The sequence below is a fragment of the Ylistrum balloti genome, unplaced genomic scaffold (genome assembly GCF_031769215.1).
Source record: "Ylistrum balloti isolate Yb309-2 unplaced genomic scaffold, AGI_CSIRO_Ybal_v1 Utg370828, whole genome shotgun sequence".
Classification (NCBI taxonomy): Eukaryota; Metazoa; Mollusca; class Bivalvia; order Pectinida; family Pectinidae; genus Ylistrum; species Ylistrum balloti.
Window position 1 is genome coordinate 450,939 of NW_026782478.1, and position 12,552 is coordinate 463,490.

Consider the following 12,552-nt stretch of genomic DNA (forward strand, 5'->3'; position numbering starts at 1 on the left):
TCAGATCCTTACGACACTGTCATCAAATATTATCCCGGCTGTCAGACCCTCATGACACTGTCATCATGTATTATCCCGGCTGTCAGACCCTCATGTCACTGTCATCATGTATTATCCCGGCTGTCAGACCCTCACGACACTGTCATCTAGTCTTATCCAGGCTGTCAGACCCTCACGACACTGTCATCAAGTCTAACCCTGACTGTCAGACCATCACGACACTGTCATCAAATCTAACCCTGACTGTCAGACCATCACGACACTGTCATCAAGTCTAACCCTGACTGTCAGACCATCACGACACTGTCATCAAACTTAACCCTGACTGTAAGACCATCACGACACTGTCATCAAGTCTTTCCCTGACTGTCAGACTCCCACGACACTGTCATCAAGTCTTTCCCTGACTGTCAGACATTCACGACACCGTCATCAAGTCTTTTCCCGGCTGTCAGACCCTCATGACACTATCATTAAGTATTTCCCTGAATATCAGAACCTAACGACACTGTCATCAAGTATTACTCCGGCTGTCAGACCCTCACGACACTGTCATCAAGTCTTTCCTTGGCTGTCAAACCCTCACGACATCTTCATGAAGTCTTACCCTGACTGTCAGACCATCACGACACTGTCATCAAGTCTTTCCCTGACTGTCAGACCCCCACGACACTGTCATCAAGTCTTTCCCTGACTGTCAGACCTTAACGACACCGTCATCAAATCTTTTCCCGGCTGTCAGACCCTCACGACACTGTCATCAAGTCTTTCCTTGGCTGTCAGACCCTCACGACACTGTCATCAAATCTTTCCCTGGTTGTCAGACCCTCACGACACTGTCATCAAGTCTTTCCTTGGATGTCAGACCCTCACGACACCTTCATCAAGTCTTTCCCTGACTGTCAGACCCTCACGACACCTTCATTAAGTCTTTCCCTGGCTGTCAGACCCTCACGACACCTTCATCAAGTCTTTCCCTGGCTGTCAGTCCATCACGACATTGTCATCAAGTCTTTCCCCGGCTGTCAGCCCCTCACGACACTGTCATCAATTCTTTCCCTGACTGTCAGACCCTCATGATACTGTCATCAAGTCTTTCCATGGCTGTCAGACCCTCACCACACTGTCATCAAGTCTTTCCATGGCTGTCAGACCCTCACGACATTGTCATCAAGTTTTTCCCTGACTGTCAGACCCTCACCACACTGTCATCAAGTCTTATCCCGCCTGTCAGACCCTCACGACACTGTCATCAAGTCTAACCGGGAATGTCAGACCCTCGCGACACTTTCATCAAGTCTAACCGGGAATGTCAGACCCTCACGACACTTTCATCAAGTCTAACCGGGAATGTCAGACCCTCACGACACTTTCATCAAGTCTAACCGGGAATGTCAGACCCTCACGACACTTTCATCAAGTCTTATCCCGGCTGTCAGACCCTCATGACACTTTTATCAAGTCTAACCGGGAATTTCAGACCCTAATGACACTTTCATCAAGTCTAAGAGGGAATGTCAGACCCTCATGACACTTCGACGTGCTTAGTTAGAGTAAGGTTAGAATTGTGTTACATACATCTCTGATCAGGCAAAGGAGGTCGTCTTCAAACTTATAATAAAAAAACAGATTTCGTAGCATAGACGGCCCTTCTCTACCTCATCCTCATCTCATACATTTTCCTCTCTGCTTATTTTCCTATATTTTCGCGTTCGCTGAAAGGCCGTGATAGTAGACGTGACCCTGTTAAATAAATAGATATATAGATAAATGAATGAATACGCTCTTCTCTTTTAAACCTGCTATAAGTTCATACAAATACAATAACTAATCTTTTTCTCCTTTAAACAAACAAACTAGTACTGTGTCTGGTGACGGAGCACATGTATATGCTCTACTCAAAATAAAAATGCTAACTTTATTTTGTGTTTGTTGTTTATCATGCCACTATTCGACACTAAACGACACAATGTCCCGCACTTCGACCTCGTCACTATTCGATACTAAACGACACAATGTCCCGCACTTCGATCTCGCCACTATTCGACACTAAACGACACAATGTCCCGCACTTCGATCTCGCCACTATTCGATACTAAACGACACAATGTCCCGCACTTCGACCTCGTCACTATTCGACACTAAACGACACAATCTCGTCACTATTCGATACTAAACGACACAATGTCCCGCACTTCGACCTCGTCACTATTCGATACTAAACGACACAATGTCCCGCACTTCGATCTCGCCACTATTCGATACTAAACGACACAATGTCCCACACTTCGATCTCGCCACTATTCGATACTAAACGACACAATGTCCCACACTTCCGTCTAGATCTTTGGTCGGGTCCATTGCAGGAGGTTTCAGTATTCAACAATATCACAAAAGGTTATTGTTATACATGTATGAGTATGAAACGTTTAATTCTAAACTACCCATACTTGACGAGATCCTGTACTAAACCCTATTACAACATAGTCTTACTTGTCATTTGCTATACACTTGAGTAGTACATGTGTGTTCTAGTGTATAAAATAACTAAATATCCCGGCTGTGTGTGTAGATTATACCAAATCAATTAAACCCTATCTAGGGGTCATGTGTGTGTTAAGACTTAACATAGCACAAGTGTATTATCTATTAATATGAGTTAAACCCATACATCTGGGGAATTACATGCATTGATTTGTTGATATTTATATACACTAATGAAAAAATGATGAGGAAACTGCTGGATCAAAACAAATGAGATTTTTATCTCGTGATTCCAGCACAATATGGCACTTTAAACCTTGGAAACAGATCACAACATAAATATTATTCATATTCATTATTCTGTTATTGTTGTTTACATCTTTACTGATTATGCATATGAAAATTTAAATATCAATAACAGCGTAATAAATGTGAATATTGACATTAAGACGCACTTTACAGTAGCGGGAACTAAATATTGGGGAACTAGGTGCACGTATTTCTTTTGTTGTCAGGTTTGATAAAAAAGTTATTTGTTAGCATTATTTATATCCATTTCGGTCCGATTTGCCAATAAAGTTTCCTTTTCTTATAACAAAACACTAATTTCCGGAATATTGGAAGTCCCTTCAATCCACACCGGGTATTACTAGCATGATGTCATTTCCGGTTGAAACTTGTAACATTTTAAACGGAGCAAAGTTACTATGGAAGGAAACTGTATTATTAGAAATTGAAAACGTTGACCATTATTTCACTTGAAATATTGCACTGTACTACACCAGTCCGGTTGATATTGTCGACGCAGTATACTTAAAAGTCAGCTAGAGGTGAAATATTGCACTGTGCTACTTTAATCCAGTTGATATAGTCGACACAGTATAGTTTAAAAACATCCAGTTATTATCATTGACAGATCAAGAAGCCTAAAGCTGTTCACTACCAACTCGGTGACCATATTATCATCAGATAAAGGGCAAACGCCCTCGTGCATGTCGGCAAGTTTCTAATCAACCGGAATGTATTGTGTAAGTATTTTGAACAATTTTGTCAATGATTCCATGTCCTCTTGATCCTTTACATTGAAATGCGCGCGCGCGCGCGCGCGCGCGCGCGCGCGCGCGCGCGCGCGCGCGCGCGCGCGCGCGCGCGCGCGCGCGCGCGCGCGCGCGCGCGCGCGCGCGCGCGCGCGCGCGCGCGCGCGCGCGCGCGCGCGCGCGCGCGCGCGCGCGCGCATATTTCAGAAGTCAACTAACTTTTTAGTTCCTATTTAAGAACCGTGTTCGATAAAGATCGATGGCCATGGTCGGACCAATTTATGAACTGATGCTTATGTTCCTACTGCGACAATTCACAATGGGGAGAAGGGGAGCAAATTTTGTATAAATGATGGGTCTTGGCCCCTGTGGGCCAAAAGGGTTCAAGCCCAACTGTGCAATTTTTGAAATCCATTTCCTCTGTAAGATATAATATATTTTGTCCAAATTTGGTCCGGAACATCTTTCGGTGAAGGGGATTGAATTTAGTATAAATGGTTGGTCCTCAGTTCACATGGGCGAGAGGGGATGGGGTCCAATAGGGGAAATGGCATGCAAAATCTTTCTTCTTCAGAAGGAATGCCTGGATTCTGTCCTGGTTTACTCTGAGTGGAAGGGAATCAATTTTGTATACCAAGTATACAGTGAGTTGCAGTCTGCTGGGATATGGAGAAAGGAAATAGAGCTCATTCTTTAATATCCAACTTCTTTTCTGTTTGAATGTGGGGATTCTGTCCTCATTTGGTTTGAAGCACCCTTGGATGAAGAGGATGCAGCAGTTTGTCTTTGTCCATGGAATAGGTGAAATCACTGGTGGGGACCAAAAGGGAAATAGAGCAAATTCTTTAAAATCCTTCTTTTACATGCCTGTGTTCTGTCAGACCCAGTTAGGCCTGAAGTTTTATGGGTAAAGGAGACATGAGCATGAAGGGTTATTCTGACCCTCATGGGGCAGAGGGGTTAGGACAAGTGGGAAAATAAACCATAAGAATTCTGTTTCCTTTAGTTTGAATTAAGCAATTTCAGCTAAAGCCAGGTAAATAAAACTGGCCCTATGTGCTTCTTGTATGACTTGCCCTCAAGTACCGGTCATGTTGCATTTTATTTTCCATATTGTCAGCTTTTCGTATACTATATATAAGATGCAAAGATTACACCAAGTCATGCTCTCCTGTGAGTGCATGATCATATTCTTTTGTGGTTTCAACATTCATATGCTTGTGAATTTATCTTTTTTATTCAAAACATTTCTAATGTTGGTTGTATGTTGTTATCAAGTTATGAAGTTGATTAAGTAAATCTATTCAATAAAACAGCATGAAAACTCCATTTACAATTAGATAAATTTAAAATTAGTGTAGACTAGAATATTCTAGACATTCAGTACATTGGTTCAATGGTTTACAATGTTTCATATTAATACTGTGTCTTGAATAAGGATGGTTCAGGTTTATACTATCAATGACTATAGAAATTCTGTTTCTGGTTAAAGGTTTATTTTAGAATTTCATAGAATTACTGTTTTGGGATTAAGGTCCATAATTATCTTGGGAAACATAAAAACGGAAAGGAAGGCAACTCTTTTTCCACTTTTATGCATGTCTCCATTCCTAATGAGCCCCACTCAGACATCACAGGCTTATTAAACATGATTACCTCAACTTTGGCCCTTTCTTCTTTTCTTGTGCCACATCTGCACATGACATGCTGATTATTCCTTTTTCAGTATATTATTATAAAACTTTGAAACCACATGTACTATTATTCTTTTACAATGCACCATGAGATATGTGTATTTCATGGATGATACTAATACCTGGTAGGCAACACATTAGAATGAGTTTCCCCAGTAAAATTTGGAAGCAAATCAAAACCTCATCAGCTAATTCCAGAGTTTCTCATGCGGGCACAATGCTCGGCCTGTTATTCTAACAATCTCACTGAGTCTTTACTTTTGCTACTGTGTAAGTAAGTTGATTGATGAGAGTCTAGCACTAGAGCAAGACCTGAACATGTTACAAGAGATTAGGAAGCTTAATGCAGATAAATGCTTTACGATTCACAGTCTGACAAGAAAGCATTGCATTCCTTTCATAATTACACTATAGATTGTTCAGAAAGCAAATATCTGAAGATAGCACCTAACAATGACCTGTCTTTGGGGCTATTAACATTGCTGTTGCTGCATCATTCATGTAGCTTTACCGGGATAATGGTGAGAGGTCAGGATTACTATGAATTCATTACCTCAACTTAAGATTAATTTGAGGACTCAAGGTTTTCTTGTCTGATGTGACGTACTTGTCATGTTATCGGATTAATGAAAACCTACATTTAGTGAGATCATTATGAAACATATATATTTACCAGAGAATATTGAAATGGAAAATGAGCTTCAGTAATTGTTATTCTCTCATCTACCTTTTCCGTTTCTGGGGTGATCAGATAATAATTGTTTATATATGAGGACTTAGTGAAGTCATACTCAGACACCTGTATTTGGAATGTAAACAACAACTCAAGCAAAAATCCAGTCCATTATGAAATATCATTATAGATGTCTATGACTCGTACCTATAGTGAATAGGTCTCGTTTGAGTAGTTACACAATCAGTCCTACACACAGGTTTTGGGAATGTTTAAATGATATAGATGTCTATGGCTTGTACCTATAGTGAATAGGTCTCGTTTGAGTAGTTACACAATCAGTCCTACACACAGGTTTTGAAAATGTTTACAATGATATAGATGTCTATGGCTTGTACCTATAGTGAATAGGTCTCGTTTGAGTAGTTACACAATCAGTCCTACACACAGGTTTTGGGGATGTTTACAGTGATATAGATGTCTATGACTCAAACCTATAGTGAATAGGTCTCGTTTGAGTAGTTACACAATCAGTCCTACACACAGGTTTTGGGAATGTTTACAATGATATAGATGTCTATGGCTTGTACCTATAGTGAATAGGTCTCGTTTGAGTAGTTACACAATCAGTCCTACACACAGGTTTTGAAAATGTTTACAATGATATAGATGTCTATGGCTTGTACCTATAGTGAATAGGTCTCATTTGAGTAGTTACACAATCAGTCCTACACACAGGTTTTGAAAATGTTTACAATGATATAGATGTCTATGGCTTGTACCTATAGTGAATAGGTCTCGTTTGAGTAGTTACACAATCAGTCCTACACACAGGTTTTGAAAATGTTTACAATGATATAGATGTCTATGGCTTGTACCTATAGTGAATAGGTCTCGTTTGAGTAGTTACACAATCAGTCCTACACACAGGTATTGGGGATGTTTACAATGATATAGATGTCTATGACTCATACCTATAGTGAATAGGTCTCGTTTGAGTAGTTTCACAATCAGTCCTACACACAGGTATTGGGGATGTTTACAATGATATAGATGTCTATGACTCATACCAATAGTGAATAGGTCTCGTTTGAGTAGTTACACAATCAGTCCTAAACACAGGTTTTGGGAATGTTTACAATGATATAGATGTCTATGGCTTGTACCTATAGTGAATAGGTCTCGTTTGAGTATTTTCACTATCAGTCCTAAACACAGGTATTGGGGATGTTTACAATGATATAGATGTCTATGGCTCTTACCTATAGTGAATACCGGTAGGTCTAGTTTGAGTAGTGTCACAATCAGTCCTACATACAGGTATTGGGGATGTTTACAATAACACATTTGTATTTTGTAATACTGTTGTATCTTGTTTACAGAAAGCTTTGATAAATTTTCAGAGGAAGTCAGTACCAGACATAAGTTAACCAATCAACATGAAGACCTACTATACACACTGGATTTCCATTGGACGAAACCTTTGGGCCATCGTTTCTATGGTTCTTATTCCTCTGGCCTGGACAAGTGATGGTACATGTATGATACATGCCTTTGAGTCTGGTCATGATGAATTAAAAACTTGAATTGGAAAAAGAAAAGTCGATTGATTTTATACACCGCTATCACTTGTGTTGATTTTATGACCAATCAGTTGCCCTTTAAAAGTAAAAGTAATTAAATTTATTATCCCAAACGTTTTATGATGAATGTAAGAAATGAAAACTAGTTATATATATTATGGCTTTTATTTAACTTTAAGTCTTATTGCATCTCCTACTTTATAATTTGGAATTAACAATTGTGGATGAAAAATAAATAAGTAAGTAAATCACTTCTAGTGATATTATATTACATAGGTTTACAAATAACATCACCTTAATATAAAGTAATTATATTTTTCTTTGAAATAAAGATTCCTTCACAATAACTGGCGATAACTGCGGCACCTTCTTGAGTCTTGACACTAGAACTATGAACATCCATTGGAGAGGAGCTGCTCTGGAAGACGATTGTACCATCTACGTTGCTATATACTCGGACACTTCCAGCAACGTCAATAACAACAGTCTGTGTGTCAGGGCAGAAGTGTGGGACATAACAGACAAACACTTCATCCTCACCATTGAATCCGGAGTAGGCCACAGCAATAGAAAGGTATGTGAAAGACTTGTTAATTCATTATGTTTATATCATATACATTTTCAGTGTGTTTAAAAAACAGAAGGCATTGGGGGGGTGGGGGGGGGGGTGAATTCTTGATCCCCGTGCAAACATCTGTCTCAAAACATGAAGATATTTTAACTTATTGCTTATATCAATAATACCTCTGTAGTATCTCCTATTTTTATATGTCTGACTTCCTATATTTTCTCATTGCAGCTCTTCAGAGCCAATGAAATAAAGGAAAATGTCTCGTACTGTGCTAATGAACATGGCATTCTGAACTTGCGGTTTTTCACATATACAAAGTCAAAATCACATGTGTATCTAAAGATATCACAGACATCCTTCTCAACAAGAAACTGTAAGTATACACAGTTCCATCCAGAATATATAGCAAAAGTGACCTCAAACCAAGCATGCTATCACACTCCCATATTTTCAGAAACATTTATTTACGTATATCCAGCACTTGTTTCTTGGAATATTTTGTTAAACATTCTTATAGGATGAAAACTTGTCATTTTTACATATAGTCTTCCATAGAACTGTTAGTGATAAGTAAGTGATACAGGAGGGACATGGCCCAAATGTCCATTCTTTACAACTGTGTTGGTGATAAACACCAAACTGTTATTTTTTCTTTTTTTTCTTTTTTCTTTTTTTTTTACCAAACTGTTTATTATACATGTAAATAAAAATCTGCATTTAAGCTATGAACTTAATACTATTTTTTACTAGAGATTTTTTTTAAAAAGTTTATTATAGAATGAAAAAAATGTTCCATATAAGGTTTGCTGTGGTATTTTCCTCTCACAAAGACAGAAATGTTGTACATCACAGTATATACAATATGAGTATACCTAAAAGAAGTTATAAGATTTTTTTTCTTTTTTTTTTTTTATTTTGTCTACAGAACTCTTATAAAACTTTATTTCATAATAAATTCGGTGAAATTCTTATGATATTTGTATATAGGACTACACCCTGAGTTTGTTTATTTTACACGTTGCTAAACTCAAAGTCATCAATAATCTATCTCTGGAAAAAAAATCATCTTTAATTCTGACATTATGTGATTTCTGAAAAGATATTTTTCTCTGGATCTTAGCTTTAATGATGTGTCAGGTAAGAACACCATATGTATTGGATGGTTGGATGGCACAGTGATATTAATGCATGTCTATCGCTGCTGAAATGAATATTATATATCGAGGTTGGAAAAAACAATGACATATGGTAGTATTTGTATAAGGTACATGTATTGTTACTGTAGATTGTGTTCCCTTGTTCCTTTCTAGCACCCAACTGCTGTCAGGCCTGTTTTACACTCCCCCCACGACAAGCCTTTCTGGAATAATATAAATATGGGGAAGTGTAGCCATCATAGTGATTTTATCAATTAGTATTTTATTTCCTGCTGCTTACCTTTTTTACAATTACTCTTAATTACTAGGACTAGTGTACACTAATGTACATCTTGTGTTATTTGTTTGAATTAGATGACGGCCAAGGAGAACCACTACCAACAGCCGTGTATAGACTTCTGGGAGGGATCGGTGCGATCATCATGGTCGTACTGCTAGCCTCATTGATACTTAAACGAAGACGTAGAGCCAGGCAAGGCCACTTCAGCAGAGGTGGTTTAGTCATCAGTCAACCACACCACAGTGATGAGACTATGGTGGCTCTTTACCAACCATCACAGAATGATTCGTGTACAGTCACGCCAACAAGTAGTTACAACACTAACACAAATGGATACTGTGGACCAGCTTCCCGCCCGTTCATCCCTGAGTATACATCCCCACAACCAATGAAGCCCCCAGAGTATTCAGAAAATCCAGGTAGGTGATAGGATTTGGGTTTGGATGTGAACCTCCTATACTGTAATTAAATGATGATGAAGAACTGAACGATAACAGAAACTCAAAGAATTTTTAGGCAGAGTCAAGTCGACGAAGTTACTTGTTTCTTGTTTTTGATATCTAGAACTGAAGTTCCTTTAAATGACTACTCCCACAGAATTTTCTGTTAATTTGCAGACAGCCCACATGTGAGTTTTTTCTTCCTAACCAAAGACCCAACATGTGTAAATTGCAATGTAATGCACATTTCAAAATGTTTAGAATACCTGATACTAAATACTTGGTAAGCAATATTGCAAACGTTAGTGAAAACAATGTAACTAATATACTCACAATTAAAACCAGGTTAGATATTGATGTACAGTTTTGTGAGAAATTAAGATATTATTGCTTTTGAACATTTGTGTTCTATAATTTGCCTCTGAGTTCTCATTTGAGAACCTATCGACACAGCAAAATATCACATACATTCAGGTCTTGTATCCCACTACGTTCTGAATTATGGATCTTTGTGTTTTGATTCCAAATTTTGACTGAAGGTGGAGATTATTTCTTACTTTTCCCTATTGATTTCTGAAACTTTGCACATACAAAAGTATATCATCATTACTGTTATATTTTACAGACAATCAACATAGCTTTGCACAATACCCTGATTCAGCTCCACCAAGATACGAGGATGTTGCAGAGGAAAGATCAGAAAGCAACAAAGTATAATAAGCCTTCAAATCCTGCTGTAGATTTTCAGATGTATGTTTGGGGCATGCAACTTTACAGTTCTGGAAATTGAATTACATATTGAATTTTTTTTTCTTGCCTTATAATGTACAGAATATATCGAGATCAGCTCTTGCCTTGCATCATGATGTTGTGAATTAAAACTTCCCCTATAGCCTTTATGCTCAGTTAATGTATATAGAAAAATAAAATTTATATACATTTGTACCTATATTTTCATTGTAAAAACTTTAAAAATTCTTCATGAATTATGCTTGAAACATAATGTCTTACATGCAAACTGCTGTCAATATGATCATACTGTGATAATTATAATATCAAATATGTAGTGTTTTTGGAGCATGTTGATGTTGTGATGAATTTCTTTAGTGTAGATTTATTTTGATGAAATAGAAATGGATGATTAAAAAGATATTTTCAGTTTAAACTGATATATATTTACATAAAAAATATTGATGTAGTACAAGATTTCTAAAAAGACGACAAAAAATAATTAACGAAATAATTGTAAATATTGAAGTTTATAGCAATGTTTTTCTTTTTCGAAGCATTACATTATTGTTTGCAATATAAGTATTTCAATAAACAATGTATATACAATACAGTAGTACAAGTGACAATACTACTTCTGTACTTCTATATACAATACAGTAGGTCAAGTGACATTACTACTTCTGTACTTCTATATACAATACAGTAGTACAAGTGACATTACTACTTCTGTACTTCTATATACAATGTATATACAATACAGTAGGTCAAGTGACAATACTACTTCTGTACTTCTATATACAATACAGTAGGTCAAGTGACATTACTACTTCTGTACTTCTATATACAATGTATATACAATACAGTAGGACAAGTGACATTACTACTTCTGTACTTCTATATACAATGTATATACAATACAGTAGGACAAGTGACATTACTACTTCTGTACTTCTATATACAATACAGTAGTACAAGTGACATTACTACTTCTGTACTTCTATATACAATGTATATACAATACAGTAGGACAAGTGACATTACTACTTCTGTACTTCTATATACAATGTATATACAATACAGTAGGACAAGTGACATTACTACTTCTGTACTTCTATATACAATGAATATACAATACAGTAGGACAAGTGACATTACTACTTCTGTACTTCTATATACAATACAGTAGGACAAGTGACATTACTACTTCTGTACTTCTATATACAATACAGTAGTACAAGTGACATTACTACTTCTGTACTTCTATATACAATGTATATACAATACAGTAGGACAAGTGACATTACTACTTCTGTACTTCTATATACAATGTATATACAATACAGTAGGACAAGTGACATTACTACTTCTGTACTTCTATATACAATGTATATACAATACAGTAGGACAAGTGACATTACTACTTCTGTACTTCTATATACAATACAGTAGGACAAGTGACATTACTACTTCTGTACTTCTATATACAATACAGTAGTACAAGTGACATTACTACTTCTGTACTTCTATATACAATACAGTAGGACAAGTGACATTACTACTTCTGTACTTCTATATACAATACAGTAGGACAAGTGACATTACTACTTCTGTACTTCTATATACAATACAGTAGTACAAGTGACATTACTACTTCAGACAACATCATCTTGTAACTTCACAAATGTATTCATTTTGGCCGCAGGAATTAAGTAAAGGTGATCGATGACCTTGTGATGTTTAAAATGAGAGGTTAAAGGAAAAAACACCTTGGAATTATTTCCTTATGTAATATTTCACAATTGTATACCATCTACTTCAGACTCTGTATTAGCAATGTTTCTTTTTCTGGGATTTTTTTAGATCAAGGTCTCCTTTGGCTGTTGTAAATTTTTGTCTTAAGT

General features: G+C 37.1%; 1 protein-coding gene across 1 annotated transcript; it reads left to right on the plus strand.

The window, feature by feature from the left end:
• The first annotated feature begins 3,181 nt into the window (after positions 1–3,181).
• Positions 3,182–11,764, plus strand: LOC132558799 (uncharacterized). The gene is made up of 6 exons (XM_060223404.1): positions 3,182–3,512; positions 7,292–7,421; positions 7,804–8,045; positions 8,271–8,415; positions 9,554–9,898; positions 10,545–11,764. Exons 2-6 carry the CDS (start codon positions 7,328–7,330, stop codon positions 10,634–10,636), a joined length of 918 nt encoding a protein of 305 aa, XP_060079387.1. The 5' UTR covers positions 3,182–3,512; positions 7,292–7,327; the 3' UTR covers positions 10,637–11,764.
• Positions 11,765–12,552: the final 788 nt, after the last annotated feature.

Bases quoted from the DNA above. Each gene is read 5' to 3' on its own strand.
- LOC132558799 (XM_060223404.1), top strand. From the start codon at position 7,328: ATGAAGACCTACTATACACACTGGATTTCCATTGGACGAAACCTTTGG. The intron at 8,416-9,553 runs GTAAGTATACAC...TGTTTGAATTAG, and splicing joins ATCCTTCTCAACAAGAAACT to ATGACGGCCAAGGAGAACCA. The intron at 9,899-10,544 runs GTAGGTGATAGG...TATATTTTACAG, and splicing joins AGAGTATTCAGAAAATCCAG to ACAATCAACATAGCTTTGCA.